The sequence below is a fragment of the Salvelinus fontinalis genome, chromosome 33, assembly GCF_029448725.1.
Source record: "Salvelinus fontinalis isolate EN_2023a chromosome 33, ASM2944872v1, whole genome shotgun sequence".
In the NCBI taxonomy this organism is placed as follows: Eukaryota; Metazoa; Chordata; class Actinopteri; order Salmoniformes; family Salmonidae; genus Salvelinus; species Salvelinus fontinalis.
In genome coordinates, this window is record NC_074697.1 from 43618796 (window position 1) to 43638985 (window position 20190).

Below are 20190 nucleotides of genomic sequence, written 5' to 3' on the forward strand. Positions count from 1 at the left end.
ATACCGTCTGCTTTGCTTAATATAAGGAACTTGAAATGGTTTATACTTTAACTTTTGAGACTTTTAAGTATATTTTAGCAATTCTATTTAATTTTGATACTTAAGTATATTTAAAACCAAATACTTTTAGACTTTTACTCAAGTAGTATTTTACTGGGTGACATTCACTTTTACTTGAGTCATATTCTATTGAGGTATCTTTACTTTTACTCAAGCATGACAATTGAGTACTTTTTCCACCACTGGTTGTTAGTACAGAACGCTCGGATCCATCCTTAAAGAGATGGTTGGGGCTAAAGATTAAGAGGGTGTGAACGATGCTGAATGGGTGTAGACAAAGAAGGGCTCTCTAGTAGTAGTACCAAAAGATTCAAAGGCTTTTTCGCAAAAGTGAGTTTACAAGTTTATCAACTTTCAAAGCTAAACTACTTTCCCATTGTTCCTCAACTGTAGTGTATGATATATCATTTTGTAGCTCTGAGTCTCTACTTTTATCCAATGTAAAAAACACAATTTCAAATTTTGTTACTTAAGACCGATTTGAGCTGGTCGGTCACAAATACTTTTTTTAATCATTCTATAAGTACAATACTAAAGACATGCATGAAAAATGCATTTGTGTCACGATCGTGTACTGGAGAGAATGAGGACCAAGGCGCAGCTGGATAAGAATACATCTTCTCTTTTAATGAAACGAACGAAGATGAACATGGAACGAAAAAACACTATTACAAACAAACAAAATAACAAAACGACCGTGAAGCTACAAACGTTGTGCATAGACAATTACCCACAACTAATGAGAGCCTATGGCTACCCTAAATAAGGCTCCCAATCAGAGACAACCGAAATCAGCTGTCTCTAATTGGGAACTCATTCGGGTAACCATAGACTCTCCTAGAATACTAACCACCATAGACAATACTAGACATCTACACTCAACACAAAACCATACACTACAACCCATAACCCCTTTACCAAATAAACACCCAAAACCAACAAAACATAAACATTCCCCATGTCACACCCTGACCTAACTAAAATAATAAAGAAAACAAAGAATAATAAGGCCAGGGCGTGACATAACCCCCCCCTTGAGGCGCGAACTCCGGGCGCACCATACACAGTCTAGGGGAGGGTCTGGGTGGGCTCCCCTCCACGGTGGCGGCTCCGGCTCTGGTCGTAGTCCCCACGTCACCACAGTACCTAACCACCTCCTAGGCCTCCTCCAAACGACCCCCCTCCACATTAACCCCATTGCATTCAGGGGGAGTTCCGGACTAAGGGACAGCTCCGGACTAAGAACCAGTACCAGGGTCAGGGGCAGTACCAGGATAAGGGGCAGTACCAGGGTAAGGGGCAGCACCAGGGTAAGGGGCAGCACCAGGGTAAGGGGCAGCTCCAGGGTAAGGGGCAGCTCCGGACTGAGGAATGGCAGCTCCGGACTGAAGGACTGCAGCTCCGGACTGAAGGACTGCAGCTCCGGACTGAGGGACTGCAGCTCCGGACTGAGGGACAGCCCATGGCTGGCTGACAGATCTGGCTGCTCATGGCTGGCTAACGGATCTGGCTGCTCATGGCTGGCTAACTGATCTGGCTGCTCATGGCTAGCTGACGGATCTGGCTGCTCATGGCTAGCTGACGGATCTGGCTGCTCATGGCTAGCTGACGGATCTGGCTGCTCATGGCTAGCTGACGGATCTGGCTGCTCATGGCAAGCTGACGGATCTGGCTGCTCATGGCTAGCTGACGGATCTGGCTGCTCATGGCTAGCTGACGGATCTGGCTGCTCATGGCTAGCTGACGGATCTGGCTGCTCATGGCTAGCTGACGGATCTGGCTGCTCATGGCTAGCTGACGGATCTGGCTGCTCATGGCTGGCTGACGGATCTGGCTGCTCATGGCTGGCTGACTGATCTGGCTGCTCATGGCTGGCTGACTGATCTGGCTGCTCCTGTCTGGTTGGCGGCTCTGGCAGATCCTGTCTGGTTGGCGGCTCTGGCAGATCCTGTCTGGTTGGCGGCTCTGGCAGATCCTGTCTGACGGACGGCTCTAGCGGCTCCTGTCTGGCTGGCGACTCTAGCGGCTCCTGTCTGGCGGACGGCTCAGTGGGCTCATGGCAGACGGGCGGCTTTGCAGGCTCATGGCAGACGGGCGGCTTTGCAGGCTCATGGCAGACGGATGGCTCAGATGGCGCTGGGGAGACGGATGGCTCAGATGGCGCTGGGGAGACGGATGGCTCAGATGGCGCTGGGGAGACGAGTAGTTCAGTCAATGCTGTGCAGACGGCAGACTCCTGCCGGCTGAGGCGCACTGTAGGCCTGGTGCGTGGTGCCGGGACTGGTGGCACCGGGCTGGGGACACGCATCTCAGGGCTAGTGCGGGGAGCAGCAACAGGACGCACAGGACTCTGGGGACACACAGGAGGCTTGGTGCGTGGTTTAGACACTGGTGGTAAAGGGCTGGAGACACGCACCATATAGCTAGTGCGTGGAGGAGGCACTGGTGGTACTGGGTTGGGGCGGGGAGGTGGCGCCGGAAATACCGGACCGTGCAGGCGTACTGGCTCCCTTGAACGCCGAGCCTGCCCAACCTTACCTGGTTCTATGCTCCCCGTCGCCTGACCAGTGCGGGGAGGTGGAATAACCCGCACCGGCCTATGTAGGCGAACCGGGGACACCATGCGTAAGGCTGGTGCCATGTACGCCGGCCCGAGGAGACGCACTGGTGACCAGATGCGTTGGGCCGGCTTCATGACATATGGCTCAACGCTCCGTCTAGCCCGGCCGATACGTGGAGCTGCAATGTACCGAACCGGGCTATGCACGCGTACAGGAGACACCGTGCGCTCTACTGCGTAACACGGTGTCTGCCCGTACTCTCGCTCTCCACGGTAAGTACAGGGAGTAGGCGCAGGTTTCCTACCTGACTTCGCCACACTCCCTTTAAGGCCCCCCCCAAGAAATTTATGGGGTGTACTCACGGGTCTCCAGCCTTGTCTCCGTGCTGCCTCCTCATATCGCCTCCTCTCGGCTTTCGCTGCCTCCAGCTCTTCACGAGGGAGGCGATATTCTCCAGGTTGTGCCCATGGATCTTCTTCCAATTCCTCCTCCCAACTCCAGAGATCCTGTGTAGGTATGTCCTGTTGCCGCCTTCCATGCCGCTTGGTCCTATGGTGGGTAATTCTGTCACGATCGTGTACTGGAGAGAATGAGGACCAAGGCGCAGCTGGATAAGAATACATCTTCTCTTTTAATGAAACGAACGAAGATGAACATGGAACGAAAAAACACTATTACAAACAAACAAAATAACAAAACGACCGTGAAGCTACAAACGTTGTGCATAGACAGACAGGCTACAAACGTTCTGACATAGACAATTACCCACAACTAATGAGAGCCTATGGCTACCCTAAATAAGGCTCCCAATCAGAGACAACCGAAATCAGCTGTCTCTAATTGGGAACTCATTCGGGTAACCATAGACTCTCCTAGAATACTAACCACCATAGACAATACTAGACATCTACACTCAACACAAAACCATACACTACAACCCATAACCCCTTTACCAAATAAACACCCAAAACCAACAAAACATAAACATTCCCCATGTCACACCCTGACCTAACTAAAATAATAAAGAAAACAAAGAATAATAAGGCCAGGGCGTGACAATTTGTGGAACATTTTTCCAAAGAAAATGTTTTGTAGAATAAAAAATGTATAATATATCAACAATTCCCTCTGGGCAAGTCTGGACAATATATCCAAGGATAACCACACAATATTTGGTAAATGAGTTGGCGTGTGGGAAGAGTCTGACTTTCCGGAAAGGGTAATTAAAGACACGTACACTGAATTTAGAATACCAAATGCCAAACACCTATTTAGACCCAATCACAATACCTTTAAAGTAAGTCACTAAATATAGTCCAGTTTGTAACCTTCTCTATGAAATGGGCTTTTAAGTTATGTGTTAATTAATGTATGGAACTTTGAAATGATTAATGTGTGTCCATTTTAAAGTGGTTAAAATTAATTTAAATGCTCATGACGGTAGTATGATACACTAAAGAAAATATACATTTTCATCAAGTTTTTGCATTTTTTTGAATGAACCAAAATAAGAACAAATCTCAAAATGTATATAGTGCCTTCAGAACGTATTCATACCCCTTGACTTATTACCCCCTTATTTCTATTTCTACTTTGCACATTCTTCCACTGCAAATCTACCATTCCAGTGTTTTACTTGCTATATTGTATTTACTTCGCCACCATGGCCTTTTTTTGCCTTTGCCTCCCTTATCTCACCTCATTTGCTCACATCGTATATAGACTTATTTTTTTTACTCTATTATTGACTGTATGTTTGTTTTACTCCATCTGTAACTCTGTGTTGTTGTATGTGTCGAACTGCTTTGCTTTATCTTGGCCAGGTCGCAATTGTAAATGAGAACTTGTTCTCAACTTGCCTACCTGGTTAAATAAAGGTGAAATAAAAGAAATTATACATTTCAAACGTTGTTGTGTTACAGCCTGAATTAAAAATGGATTACATTTTCTGTTTTCTCACCCATCTACACACAATATATGAACTTAGCTCTATTCCTTTTCTTTTTACCCAAAAAAACCCTCCTCCAGTCCTTGCAGATGACAAGCATACCCATAACATGATGCAGCCACCACCATGCTTGAAAATATGAAGACTGGTACTCAGTGATGTGCTGGATTTGCCCTAAACATAACCCTTTGTATTCAGGACACAAAGTTATTTGCAAAATTTCTTGCAGATTTACTTCAGTGCCTTATTGCAAACAGGATGCATGTTTTGGAATACTTTAATTCTGGACAGGCTTCCTTCTTTTCACTCCGTCATTGAGGTTAGTATGTAGAGTAACTACAATGTTGTTTATCCATCCTCAGTTTTCTCCATTCACAGCCATTGAACTCTGTAAACTGTTTTAAAGTCACCATTGGCCTCATGGTAACACCCCTAAGCGGTCTCCTTCCTCTCCAGCAAACTGTATCTTTGTGGTGACTGGGTGTATTGATATACCATCCAAAGTGTAATGAATAACTTCACCACGCTCAAAGGGATATTCAATGTCTGCTTTTTTATTTTTTCCCATCTACCAATAGATGACCTTTGTGAGGCATTGGAAAACCTCCCTCGTCTTTGTGGTTGAATCTGTGTTTGAAGTTCAATGCTCGACTGAGGAACCTTACAGATAATTGTATGTGTGGGGTACAGAGATGAGGTAGTCATTCAAAAATCATGTTAAACACTATTATTACACATAGTGAGTCCATGCAACTTATTTTGTGACTTGCTATTTTTTTTCTAAACATATTTAGCCATGTCAAAACAAAGCGGTTGAATACTTATTGACTCAAAACATTTCGGCTTTTCATTTTTTATTCATTTGTAAAAATGTCTAAAAGCATAATTCCACTTTGACATTATGAGATATTGCGTGTCGGCCAGTGACACAACATCTCAATTTAATAAATTGAATATTCCGGTTTTAAAATAACCAAATGTGGAAAACGTCAAGGGGTGTGAATACTTTCTGAAGGCACTAAACGTAGATGCAAAAATTTAATTTCAGCCTGTGGTGCCTGACTTTAACAGGCCTATTCTTCATTTCACTTCTCAGAATAATGTAACGGTCACTGCTTTTTCAATACAATACACTAAGCATCCCCTTCTCACCATTGACAACTTCTCAAAAATCTGTTAATGTCACAAAGAACCTCATTCTTCAACTCTGGAGTTACAGCATCTGTTAATTAAAGTGGGACAAGAGAGAGAATGATGGTGTTTGAGAGGTTTGCCAAGGTCCTAGACAAAGAGGTTAACAGTTTAAAAAAAAAATACATTTTACCTTTATTTAACTAGGCAAGTCAGTTAATAAAAACAAATTCTTATTTTCAATGACGGCCTATGAACAGTGTGTTAACTGCCTTGTTCAGAGGCAGAACGACAGATTTTTACCTTGTCAGCTCAGGGATTCGATCTTGCAACCTTCCGGTTACTAGTCCAATACTCTAACCAGTAAGCTACCTGTTTCCCCAAAACTGTGTGGAAATTACATGGCCCAGTATATGGTCTGTTTTATGCCAACCAATCCACACTATGCTGAAAATATGCCTTCAAGGCCCAGTTTTGCTGAGAAAAAATCCAGGAAATAACACATTCTGAAAAAGCTTTGGGGGGGATGTTGTGCGAGCTGTGAATTTGGTGACAAAGTTCAATGTGAGCAATATCATCCGTAATACATTTTCAGACAATGAAAGGTTTAACTTGAAGATAGCATTAAGTAACCATTTGTTGTCCCAATGTGCATAAACAATAACTTATAGTATAACAGAAATATCTAGCCCACGCAGTAAGTACCAATATTGTCCCAAGATGAGTTAGAGCCAGTCTATTACTATCTCGGTATGCTAGTGAGTGTAACATGATGTTCAAGAATGAAAATCACTCTTTCACAGACGGACTCCTCGAGTCAGCTGATATGTGCCGATTTCCTCTATGACCGTTGCCTACATTCCCAGAATGGTTCATTACAAAAGTACTGTTGTCTACCCAAGTAACGAATTAATCAATAAAGAAATCCAATACACATTGACAAGCCTGCTCCCGCTCCCCCTCCCTGGAGCTTGAGGGCGCCAGGCAGCCCATCATCACACACACGTCACCATCATTATGCTCACCAGCGCAATATTGGACTCACCTGGACTTTCCCCCTCTATATCTGTCTTTTCCTCAGTTTGTTCCCGGTATCAGCATTATTGTCGTTATGTTTCCCCTGTTGAGACGCTATCCTTGTTTGTTTCATGTCAGTTATTTATTAAACGTTCACTTCCTGTACTTGCTTCTCGTCTCCTAACGTCTGTCCTTACACACATGGCTTTTAACCAGCACCTCTGTCCCACAGTCCATCAACTGGAAACCAGTACTGTCTGTGGTGGGGGAAAAAGGAAAAGGGATGAATGTGGATGAATGTGGACTGTATGTGGGTGTATGTGTGAGAGAGAGTCCAAAAGAAAGTTTACTAAATCAAAATGTCCCCCCAATACGTACAGTACCAGTCAAAAGTTAAGACACACATACGCATTCAAGGGTTTTTCTTTATTTTGACTATTTCCTACATTGTAGAATATAGTGAAGACATCAAAACTATGAAATAACAATCATGTAGTAACCAAAAAAGTGTTAAAACAAATCAAAATATATTTTATATTTGAGATTCTTCTTAGTAGTCACTTGATGACACCTTTGCAAACTCTTGGCATTCTCTCAACCAGCTTCGTGAGGTAGTCACCTAGAATGCATTTCAGTGGGCCTTGTTAGAAGTTAGTTTGTGGAATTTATTTGCTTCTTAATGGGTTTGAGCCAATCAGTTGTGTTGTGACAAGGTAGGGGGTATACAGAAGATAGCCATATTTGGTAAGAGACCAAGTCCATATTATGACAAGAACAGCTCAAATAAGCAAAGAGAAATGACGGTCCATCATGACTTTAAGACATGAAGGTCAGTCAATCTGGAAAATGTCAAATTCTTCAAGTGCAGTCGCAAAAATCATCAAGCACTATGATGAAACTGGCTCTCAAGAGGACCACCACAGAAAAGGAAGACCCAGAGTTACCTCTGCTCTAGAGGTTAACTTCATTAGAGTTAACTGCACCTCAGATTGCAGCCCGAATTCATGCTTCACAGAGTTCAAGTAACAGACACATATCAATATCAACTGTTCAGAGGAGACAGCGTGAATCAGGCCATCATGGTCGAATTGCTGCAAAGAAGCAACTACTAAAGGACACTAATAAGAAGAAGATACTTGCTTGGGCCAAGAAACACGAGCAATGGACATTAGACCGGTGGAAACCTGTCCTTAGGTCTGATGAGTGAGACACAAAGTAGGAGCATGGACGAGGAGGTGTGATGGTGTGGGGGTGATTTGCTGGTAACACATTTATTTTGAATATAAGGCACACTTAACCAGCATGGCTACCACAGCATTCTGCAGCAATACGCCATCCCATCTGGTTTGCGCTTAGTGGGAGTATCATTTGTTTTTCAACAGGACATAGACCCAACACACCTCCAGGCTGTGTAAGGGCTATTTGACCAAAAAGGAGAGTGATGGAGTGCTGTATCAGATGACTAGGCCTCCACAATCAATTGAGATGGTATGGGATAAGTTGGACCGGAGTGTGAAGGAAAAGCAGCTAACAGGTTCTCAGCATATGTGGGAACTCCTTTAAGACTGTTGGAAAAGCATTCCAGGTGATGCTGGTTGAGAAAATGTCAAGAATGTGCAAAGCTGTCATCAAGGCAAAGGGTGACTACTTTGAAGAATCTCAGATATATAATATATTTTGATTTGTTTAACCTTTTCACACGTACCATCACATGGATGTGATAATTCTACAGTGGTCCTTGTAGCGTACAATCAAACTGGTGTGATTAGAACACTTATTTAAAACGGACCGTTTCGAATGACGCAACAATCAGCATTTGAGCTGCCACACAGTTTTTTCAGTAACATTTTGCACAAACAGAGTCCTTACAAAGTTATGTCCAGAATGTGAGCAGTTTATTTTTGAATACAATGTTCAGACATTCACAGAAGTAGCTACAGCATAACACAATCATCCAAACCGGAAAATGTAGGCAACATTTGTCATAGCGCTAACTGAGGAATGATTGACATAACACAAGCGGTCATATTTGTATAAATCTCGGCTGACATAAACTACAATATAAATGAACTAACAGAAATTACTATTTATAATTAATCACATCACGGGTGAGCTCACCATTGATCGAAATAATTGAGTAAAACACTCTGTGGAAATCGAAAGTAATCCGACAATAGGTTGTTTCTGCTCGCTGCCATGCTTTTTCTCTCTCACAGAAACCAAAGATAAGAGAAGACAAGATGAGTTTGGTCTGTTTATTGTATGCATGTTGAAGGGGGTGTCGCCTACCATCGTTCACAACCCACCATTCATTTCCGGAAGTTCACCAAAAATTTGTGAACCCTTACTCACCTCATTTTGTTATAACATATTTGGTTCGACAGACGATTACGTGAAACCCAGAATGCATTGTACGTCAGCAAACATGGCTCCACACACAGCTGGAATTAGCTTAGCTCATTATAATCAGTACAACCTTCAAAAATGTACTTTACACACATATGTGCCCATTACAATCTATGCAAGAATCGGAATGCATGATTTGTCAATAGAACTTGAAAACATGTGAATAAAACAGTAAATATATAAACAATTACCACACAAAACATTTTCTGATAGTGATTTACTGATAGAAGTGGTGCGTGCCGGCAGTCAATCACGTAACCTCTCACTCCCACTCTGAGCCATTCAGTGTTGTTGTTGTTTATGTATGTATCTAGTGAGCTAAGCTGTAGCATTAGTAATGTCTTTCAGAAGGAGACAACTCACAAATGTGGACATTCTGGAGATTAAAAAAATTCTGACAATGGGTCTGGGTATGAAAGTTAGGACTCAGATTCTGACAGTGAGGAGCTGCCACCCAACCTTGTAGCCATTGAAAAGCCTGAATCTGAGGACTCCTTGTCCACTAACGAAGTCCCAGGACCTCTTGAAGATAATGGTGGTGATAAAGGCAGACCGACAGTGGATGAAGTACTGGAGTTCTGTGGTAGCTGGAAGGCCACCAGCCATTTCACCCCTCCTGGCCCTGCTGTTTGCTTTGATGAGTCCAAGTCTGGAGTGCCATGCCCCTTGCCATTTCCATCTGAGGCAGAGTGCTTCAAGTTGTTTCTGACAGAGGAGCTGGTGGGAGACATAGTAAAGGAGACCAATCGCCATGCCTTGAGCAACAAGAGAAGAGAGAGCCAGGAGTGGGTGGGAAACTCGCTAAATGGGTGACAACCACAATTAGTGAAATGTATACCTTCCTGGTGACAGTCCTTCTCATGGGGATAGTAAAGAAGAACTCCCTAAGAGAATACTGGAGCACAGATCCTATGTTTGCAACTCTCTTCTTAGCCACCCTCTTTTCCCAAGACCACTTCCTAGTTCTATTTCATCAACAATGCTACTACATTAAATAACCCGTTATACAAAATAAGAAATTACATCAGCATTTGGTCGGGTCTTTGTGCCATACAAGGACCTATGCATTGATGAGTCCCTGACGTTCCGTCAATATATTCCCTCCAAAAGGCACAGGTTCGGGGTCAAGTTCTTTGTCGTGTGTGACGTGAAGACAGGATTTGTCCAGGAAATTATAGTTTACACAGGGTCCACCACTGACATCCAATATTACGAGGGGCTTGGCGTGTCCGGGTCCATGGTGATGACCATACTGGCTCTTCATCTCAGCAAGGGACACACTTTGTATGTGGACAATTGTTACAGCAGTCCCACATTCTTCCAGCATCTGCTCTCCAACAGCACAGGGGCCTGTGGCACAGTCAGGTCGAACAGGAAGGGGATGCCGGTATTCGGATGCAGGAAGATGCAGAGAGAGGAGGTGGAGTTCAAGGAGAACGGTCAACAGCTGGCAGTAAAGTGGCATGACAAACGAGACGTCTATGTCCTCTCCACTGTCCATACAGCAACCATGTCGGCCACAGGGAAGGTGGACCACCTGACGGGAGAGAGAAAAATCAAACCAGACCGTGTGCTTGATTATAACCTCAAAATGGGAGCAGTGGATTAGGCGGACATGATAAACAGCTTTGTGGTATAAACTCGGAAAACGACCAAGTGTTATAAGAAGATATTTTTCCATCTGATTGACACTGCTGCCCTCAACGGCCACATAGTTCACCGCCAAGTAACAGGTGAGATGATTACTGAACAAGGTATTTTTTGTAATTGGACATTCAGTTACAAATCACATATAGAAACTATTAACGTAATAAGGCACTTACTTTGATAGAAACGCAGACCGCTGCGCCACTTGGGAGTCATAAGGCCAGGGTAGCTTCAAAATACAACACAAGCTAATACTTCTCTGACGCAATTAGCATTGTTTTCCAGAGCTAATAGAAGAATGTAGCTAGCTACATAAGCACGATTGAATATAACACCATAAAGGTTAGGAAATGACTAACGTTACCTTGCGTGTCCGGGGTTATAAGGAATATACACAAATATATTATGCTCCATACATATAGTGAGCTGCAGTAGAAACGCCATAACACAACATACAGAAACTATTATAACGTAATAAGGCACTTACTTTGATAGAAACGCACACATTTCCAAAGTTATTATTGGTAACGAAAACAACAATGACTGCGATGCAGGCAACAGATGAAAAGTGTGAACACATGTGTGCAGGACGGGAGATGCACAAATGTGTGCAGACTTGAACTCCACAAACAATTGGGAAGTGCTTGGGGAACTTGGTACGGTATAAATGTAAAAAAAACTAATTTTCCGCAAAAGTAAAAAGGACTACTTTTATGTGAATGAATGAGGAGGCGGAACACACCTCAATTGGAACTGTTCTTAGAAAATAAAAACTTGTTTGAAAATCATCTGAAATTGACAAGTTGAAAACAGCCTATAAATAATGGTTTGAGGGCAGCGCGGATTAAATGTACTGCTGCGTAACAATCACATTCTGGAATGGAGAGAACGTTCTAACATCACCTGCATAAAAAAACTCACGCTGGGGCGACCGTTAGAGACATTCGGAACTCACGCATGAAAAGGTTAACACTTTTTTGGTTACTACATGATTCCATATATTTCATTTCATAGATTTGATGTCTTCACAACGTATTCTACAATGTAGAAAATAGCAAAAACAAACTGTCTCCAAACTTTTGATTCTAAACTTTTGACTGGCACTGCATATCAAACGCACCTTAACTCTGAAAGTGACTGAGGTTAGCATTCATTTCCCGCTTGGCAATCACCTATTTCTGCACCTCCATGTTCCCCTGTATTGATGACAGTGAGATCGTTCGATCTCCTGTCAAGAGGAAATACTGATGATTTCTCAATTTTATGACGTATGTAATAACAGCATTACGCTGATTTAGCACAATGGCAGACAGTCATTACTCTCACGGCACACATCTCTCAGCAAGCCTTTAGGATTGCTGTAAACAGCCATAAACACCAGGGTCTGGCATTTTAAACAAGATATTCCATTCACACGAAGCATTCTGTTGGTTCAATGCCTGAATTGGATCAGATTCACAGGCAACAGACGGTGAAAAGCACCACCAGAGAATCTGTGCAAATTGCAGTGTTTGAATTCATGTCGGCTTTGAGGGTCAGGGGGAAGAACATAAAAAGTCCATGGAATTGAGTTTTCAGAAATAAAGCCTACTAGGTGGTGGGAGAGAGGCTAACCCCGATACTAATGATGAATACCTCCATTAGGAGAAGGCTTTAGGACTGGTGGGGTAATATATTTAGAGGGCTGGACTTGACGCTCTCGGACGATTCAAACCTAATTTATTTTTTCCTCTGGGATCCCTTTTTCCCTCTAAAGTAATTTGGATTGGCTGCCATTGTGATACAACCATCGGGTAACACAGGTTATTGGCTAAATGGTGCCATGAGGCAGAAAAAGCCGAGGTGGGGATAGGGTGTGGGTGTAATAGGTTTGTATAGGGAGAATATATGAGGAGGGGATGGAGAGAATAAAAAAGGAGAGAAGAAGGTGTAACGGAAGGTAAATGATCAGCCACAAACAGGCCTGTTAGTCTCTAGGGAATTAATCCACTTTTTTTTTTTTTTATTAGAAAAATTTCACACACCAGAAAAATTACATGTACAAAACTATAAGATTTGGAATTGCGTTATGTACAGATACAAAAGATAAAGCCAAATAAAAAGTGACGGAGAACACAGAAGGTGAGTCCCCAGCGGTGAGCGTTTTGTCTTTAAGTCTGTCTGTTTGATTCAGTTCTCACTAGGTTCAGCTCAAAGGTGAAAAAAAAACGCAACACAGGAGGAGAGGGTGATGAAGACCACTGTGACGAAGAGGTGGTGGTGATGCACAGACATGCGGTTCAGTTTGCTTCGTCCCTTTTGGTTGGAGTTCTTGGAGTTTGGATGGACGAAACACAGCACATACCTGCAGAGAGAGGAGAGAGACAGCGAAATCAGTGAGGAATATGTTCTCCTCTGGCCTAACATCAGTTACGGTTGACCAGACATACAAGCCCACTTAATCCAGGTTGATAATTGAAAAGGCTTCATAAAGATCAGCCAACAATTTAGCCCCTGAAGTATAGTGATGATACTGGTTCTCCTTGACCAGTGTTAGATTCATTGAATCCCTGGCATACTAAGGTTATATATATAATGAAACAGAGAACACCCATAACATTTCCATAAAGACAATAGACCCAAGTACATCAGTTTAATACAAACACAGGAAGCTTCACAAACACTGGCAGCCATACGGCCACCGTGCATGGACAATGCACTCGGATGGATCCATGCAGTGTTGTGTTCTACTGCTGTTTGATACAAATGTAAAATGACTGGCAGCCATGACTTGCAGCCTCCCTCACAGCACTGGCCAAACCGTGAATGAAACAAAACAGGGTTATAAAACAACAACCCAGTGCCATTAAACAGCCATTGAAGTGACCAGATGCGTTCCCAGTTATAGCGCAAGATTACATTTGGGACTCCTCGGCCTTAAGACTCATCCTCAATGTCTCACGCACTGTCCACAGAACAGTGATAGGAGTTAAGCCGGTCAGCTCAGACAGCCGAGCCCTTATAGTAGCCTGACTAAGCCTCCCATCGGGCTGGACATAGCATGGCTCTGGGTGCATGGCAGGTGGTGAGCTGAAAACAAGCCTGGCAGACATTTTAAATGAACACTTTTGCTTACATCTACATATTGAACTAGGCACTTTGAAAAATGCTGCTGTATGAATCAAATCAAATTGAATTTGTCACGTGCGCCGAATACAACATGTGTAGACCTTACAGTGAAATGCTTACTTACAAGCCATTAACCAACAATGCAGTTTTAAGAAAAAAATAAAAAAAAATGCGTCTGGGTAGCCATTTGATTAGCTGTTCAGGAGTCTTTTGGCTTGGGGGTAGAACCTGTTTAGAAGCCTCATGGAACTAGACTCGGGGTTCCGGTACCGCTTGCCGTGCGGTAGCAGAGAGAACAGTCCATGACTATGGTGGCTGGAGTCTTTGACAATTGTTAGGGCCTTCCTCTGACACCGCCTGGTATAAAGATCCTGGGTGGCAGGAAGCTTGGCCCCGTTGATGTTCTGGACCGTATGCACTACCCTCTATATATAGGCTCTCTGGTGGCGTATATCTGTGTATGGCACCTGGAAGTAGCTGACTAGCTGGCACTGCAGGTGGTTTGTATTGGAGAGAAGAGGCTGGACAAATGCGAGAGCAAGAGCTACAATTATGGACGCCATTTTGGAAATGCTGTTCCCTTGTATATCAGGCTAACATGTTTGATGCTGAATGCACTGAGTGGACTGAGGCCTATAAAGTGGAGGGAGCTGAGAGGGTACTTATTTGAGCTTCTCAGTTGGCTGAATGTACAAGCATGACAAAAAACCATCACTGCATGAAAGTGTTTTCAGTCAATTAATGCTGACTTCACGAGGCAGAAGTAGATTGTCCATTCGAAGCATAGGGGGCCATTACATCTTCACCCCTAACGCATTCAAACAAACAATTTGCTTTCCAATAACAAAGTGTACTGTAACAAGTGACTTGAATTATTATTTTTTGATGACCATTCAATACATGTTCTGGCTTAGTCTTTAGCAGGCTTTATCCTGTGAAAAAAATGTATGGCTTTAAGTTCCGCTTCAGGACCTTATTGACCATGGGTGTTCTCTGCCTCTCCCTCCCAGCGTGGGAGCATTGATAAAGTCAGCTAGCGTCTCCCCAAAGCAGAACCTGCCTTCTCTACTACTCTCTCATTGGCACAGCAGGAGAGTCTCTCTTGAAGCACAACCACATATTACGATGCGCTTGGATTCTGCAAAAGTGCAGAAATATCTTTCTGTATTTCCTTACTCAGTTTGAAACTTACACGTTTAAAGTGGGTAAGGGAGACCTATTTGTACACTAGATTATAGCATCATACCGTAGCTTGCTTTCCATTAGACCTGCCACTTGTTCTAAACCATTCATGGTGTTACATCACACACTATTTCTAGTGAGTGTATACGAAATAGCTTCGTTTACATCCATTTACAAACAAAGCCTGTTTCCTTGGGCTGAGCGTGCACCATTGAGCTATTTCTGTGATCTTCTATCACCATCCAGGAGAAAGGATATTGGACCTGAATGAGGACCGGACCAACATTGCATCCGCCACTCTAGAAATATTCTGAGAAATTTGACAATGTTCCAAGGGCAATAAGTGTATTTCATGGAGGGGTCAGTCCGATACACATAGTCAGACTCTTTTACTGTCACGCCCTGATCTGTTTCACCTGTTCCTGTGATTGTCTCCATGCCCTCCAGGTGTCGCTTATTAGCCCCCAGTGTATTTATCCCTGTGTTTCCAGTCTCTCTGTGCCAGTTCGTCTTGTATGTTAGTCAAGTCAACCAGCGTGTTTTTCCCGTACTCCTCTTGCTGTTCTCCTTTTGATAGTCTTCCCGGTTTTGACCCCTGCCTGACTCTAGACTACTTTCCCGCCTGCCTGATCATCCTGCCTGCCCTGACCTTGATTCTGCCTGCCCTTCGGTACCTTTTGGACTCTGAACTGGTTTTGACCCTTATGCCTGTCCACGACCATCCTCTTGCCTTCCCCTATTGGATTCATAAATATTGTAAGACTCCAACCATCTGCCTCTTGGGTCAGCATCTGGGTCTCGCCTTGTGTCATGATATTTACACTACCCTAATTTTGATTCCCATCATCACATCTTGCTTATCATCAGTACCTATTGATTATGCAATTAATTGTGGCCGGAGCAGGAGATATAAATTGGGACCGGCTGTATTATGGAGTGCAATCCGCCCCCTGGGGCAATCATCCAGTGATCATCTGAAATGAATCACCTCAGTGTGTCTGCCACACAAATCTCTCTCCGAATGCCATCCAATGCCTGCCGACCTAGACACTGTTCAGGGGGCAGACAGTAATTTATTCTCCACACCACCTTTCATCATCTCACCTTTTTACATGGGATGTTGATATTGTTGCTGTTTCACATTGTCTGGCTAGAGGGCGAGTGATAACATCAACAGTATTTTGCCCTTGGTTTTTAGGTGGCTTTTAATCACCAAAACTGGCAAAATCTCTTCAATAAAACCATCACTGTGGTATTGTGAAGCTCAGTAGCCTCCTCTGCATTTGCCCTGATCACAAGAACATGATAAAGTGACGAAATGAAAACAGAGCCTACAACCTAATGGCCCCTGCCGCCTCGGTTTTGGCCCATGATATCTGAGTCGCACGTCATTCTGTCTCCCAAATAATAACAGAGCTTGTTTGCATAATGTTTGCATAGTGACGCCATAGCTGAGATTTCAGACAGTTCAGCACAGACCATTTAGCCTGCTGTTCTTGACTTTTAGTAGTGGGGAAACCTCTGTGATCTCACTCTAAACAACCTGTTTATTGATGCCAGAGACCTGTGATCATCAGGCGCTATGCTGCTGCTGATACATTGGGTAACAGGCTTATGACTGCGTCATCAGCATGAAGCAACGATTAGCCACATAACGATACTTTAATTGCCAGAGAAATGAGGCAGGAGACACAACTTAATGCTAAGTGTGGGAGGATGGTTGCCATCAAGCCATACAACACGTCATAATTGATTTCTCCCAGGCCTATTTTAGCAAAGTGTTGATAGCAATCTAAAGTCAATCCATTTTGTTGTTTTTGTGCAGATTCTATTTTATTTTTTTATTTTTTTTGGGGGGGGTCGCCTGAGCAATAAGGATCATAACACATGCAGCCAAAAAATGGCAGCCCCCAACTTGATTCTGTTCTTGCTCAAGACAAACGCGAAGAGACAAGAATGGTATTGCCACTCGGTATATAAATATATTTTTCTGGGCGCAGACCGGCTGTTATGACAAAAAGAAACAGAGTCCATGTCTTTGCAACTGTTGGGAATTAGTACCAAGTTTAAAGTTGAGCTGCAGCGTGCCTCCGAGGCCCAATGCTTCACACACACAGAAGCAGAAACCACGTCCCTGATTAAAGCAAACACACAGCCATGACAATAAAAAAAGATGCAAAATGTGCTAAATAAAGTCCTCTCCTGACATTTGCCGTCCCCTTGGTACAGTAGTAATTAATTACATTTGGCAGAGGTTGTGATGCATGAAGCATCATCTGCTTTTTGTTTGTGTGGTTGTATTGTAGGAGCACCATAATTATCCTGAGGGTGGAATCTAGTGTAAATATGAGAGGCATAGTGTTCTGTTCTCGCAACAAACACACACACACACAGGCATGCACACACATACAGACATACACACACACACACGTATGTATGAAAACACATACGCCCCGCACACGTATCCTACAGATTGCTAATCAAAGCAAGGGCGATGAAAAGACAAAACCACTAATTAGGAAATTACACCAGCAGCAGAATTACGATCCTTTTAAAGTGGTTCTGTTTTCCAATCCTCATGTTATTTTGTGAGAAAGAAAGCTGACGATACCAGGCTGTTTGAACTCAGTTTTAGATGAACGAAATAGACACACACACACACATCTATCTTGGCTTCATGTCATCTCTTTCGAGTCTAACCTTAAACCTGTCTCATTTCTCAAACTCATGCTTGATGGTGAGATATGTCTTATCAATAGTGATTTCATGGCCCGGGCCTGACAGCCGGCTGAGCCTTTCCATTTGTCCCTGTCCTCTCCGGGAATGGTGAGGGCTTAGAACAATGGAGTCCCCTGATTTCACACATCACTACACCTCAACCCCTCTCCACATTACTATCCAACGAAAAATACAAACTAAAGCACCTGTACACCTGCCACCAACATTTTATTAATCAGACAGACACACAATTAGTTTGCTGATAAAATATATTAATGGTCAGTTTACTCTCAACTATCAAAAGGCTAAAGACATCAGAGTGGGAGTAGGGTGAAACTATTCGTTAAGACATAAAGTGATGCTCCAGAGCATGTTCACATGGCACTCTCCTCTTCATTTCCCCTCCCTTCTCGACACGCTTCTGTGCTCTCAGATGTTAGCAGGTAAAAGAAAGAGTTCGCAGGGGAATTGATGGCAAGGTTTACGTCTGAGGCGAGAAATAGCTGCAAGTATCAATTATGCATACCTCCATTGCTTTGTTTCAGAAAGCCGAAATGTAATAGCAGAGGCCCTTTCACTGTAATATCCCTCCTCTCTATCACACGATAGGGCCAGATCACCTTGTAATCACCTTGTCGTACAAATTGTAGAATTGCCGTCACCCAAGCCCTGTCTGAACACAAGCTGGGCGAGGGTGAGAAATCACCTGCAATGAGTTGTGGGATCAAATGTTCATGGGATTGATCTGTGTTTGGCTGTACTATGGTATACTATGACCACTGCAGTGATCTACGATAACATAGACCTAAGCCATGACAAGGTCATTGGATAAATCTCTAGAAAGCACAAACATTTCATTGATGTGAGAATAATTAAGTATGATCTCATAGGCCTCCCGGAGAAATTACCATCCACATGCATGCCGTCCAAGAAACGTATTAATTGACTTTAATAAACAAAACATTTCATGTTAGCACATATAATAGGGCAGCAGGTAGCAGCAGGTAATCTGTAAGGTTTAGTGACATTGGTCTTTTTTTTGCATTTCCGTCTTCTGACCTAGTCAGCCATTATAATTATGCTTTAAATGTTTGTGGTTGTTAAGGCTGTCGCTTTCCTCATCCTCAGATGAGGTGAGGAGAGAAGGATCTTCAGACCAAAATGCGGAGTCAGGGAAATAAGCCATCTTTATTACAAATACGACGACCACTAAACAAAACAAAACACTTTCAAAACTTACACAAAATAACAAAACGTAACGAACGGAACCTGAACATAAACTTACATCGACAAACGTAAACTCACGAACAGGAACGTTACATCGAAACGTACGAACAGCCAAACAGCCCCGATAGTGAATAACATCGAACACGACGAAGACATCACAGGAGACAATCACCCACAAACAAACAGTGAGAATGCCCTACCTAAATATGACTCTTGATTAGAGGAAAACGCAAACCACCTGCCTCTAATCAAGAGCCATACCAGGCAAACCAAAACCAACATAGAAACAAATAACATAGACTGCCCACCCAAAACTAACGCCCTGACCATAAACACATAAAAACAACATAAAACAGGTCAGGACTGTTACAGTACCCCCCCCCCTCAAGGTGCGAACGCCGGGCGCACCAGCACAAAGTCCAGGGGAGGGTCCGGGTGGGCAGTTGACCACGGTGGTGGTTCCGGCTCAGGACGCTGTCCCCACACCACCATAGTCACTCCCCTCTTCTGTCTACCCCTTCCACTGACCACCCTAAAACTACTTTCCCCAAAATAAACAGCCAGCACCGGGACAAGGGGCAGCACCGGGACAAGGGGTAGCACCGGGACAAGGGGCAGCACCGGAACAAGGGGCAGCACCAGGATAAGGACCAGCACCGGAATAAGGGGCAGCACCGGGACAAGGGGCAGCACCGGGACAAGGGGCAGCACCGGGACAAGGGGCAGCACCGGGACAAGGGGCAGCACCGGGACAAGGGGCAGCACCGGGACAAGGGGCAGCACCGGGACAAGGGGCAGCACCGGGACAAGGGGCAACACCGGGACAAGGGGCAGATCCCGGCTGAAGGACTCTGGCAGGTCCTGTTTGGACGGCTCTGGCAGGTCCTGGCTGGACGGCTCTGGCAGGTCCATGCAGGCTGACGGCTCTCGACACTCATGGCAGACTGACGGCTCTCTACGCTCATGGCAGGCTGACGGCTCTCGACGCTCATGGCAGGCTGACGGCTCTCGATGCTCATGGCAGGCTGACGGCTCTCGACGCTCATGGCAGGCTGACGGCTGTGGCTGCTCATGGCTCTCTGACGGCTCTGGCTGCTCATGGCTCTCTGACGGCTCTGGCTGCTCATGGCTCTCTGACGGCTCTGGCTGCTCATGGCTCGCTGGCGGCTCTGGCAGATCCTGTCT

General features: G+C 44.1%; 1 protein-coding gene across 4 annotated transcripts in view; it reads right to left on the reverse strand.

Annotated features, from left to right (window-relative positions):
- Positions 1 to 8624: 8624 nt before the first annotated feature.
- LOC129832347 (leucine-rich repeat and fibronectin type III domain-containing protein 1-like protein) overlaps positions 8625 to 20190 on the reverse strand; it is a 124552-nt gene continuing 112986 nt past the window's right edge. For 3 of the 4 annotated variants that reach the window (XM_055896352.1, XM_055896351.1, XM_055896350.1), the window contains one exon: positions 12737 to 13114. Coding sequence is in view for 1 of the 4 variants with exons in the window: in XM_055896353.1 (XP_055752328.1) it covers positions 10603 to 10660 (58 nt within the window). In the remaining 3 variants the exon portion in view is untranslated. Of the gene's footprint in view, positions 10661 to 12736; positions 13115 to 20190 lie in introns of those variants that run through there. The other variant, XM_055896353.1, reaches the window with a different exon arrangement.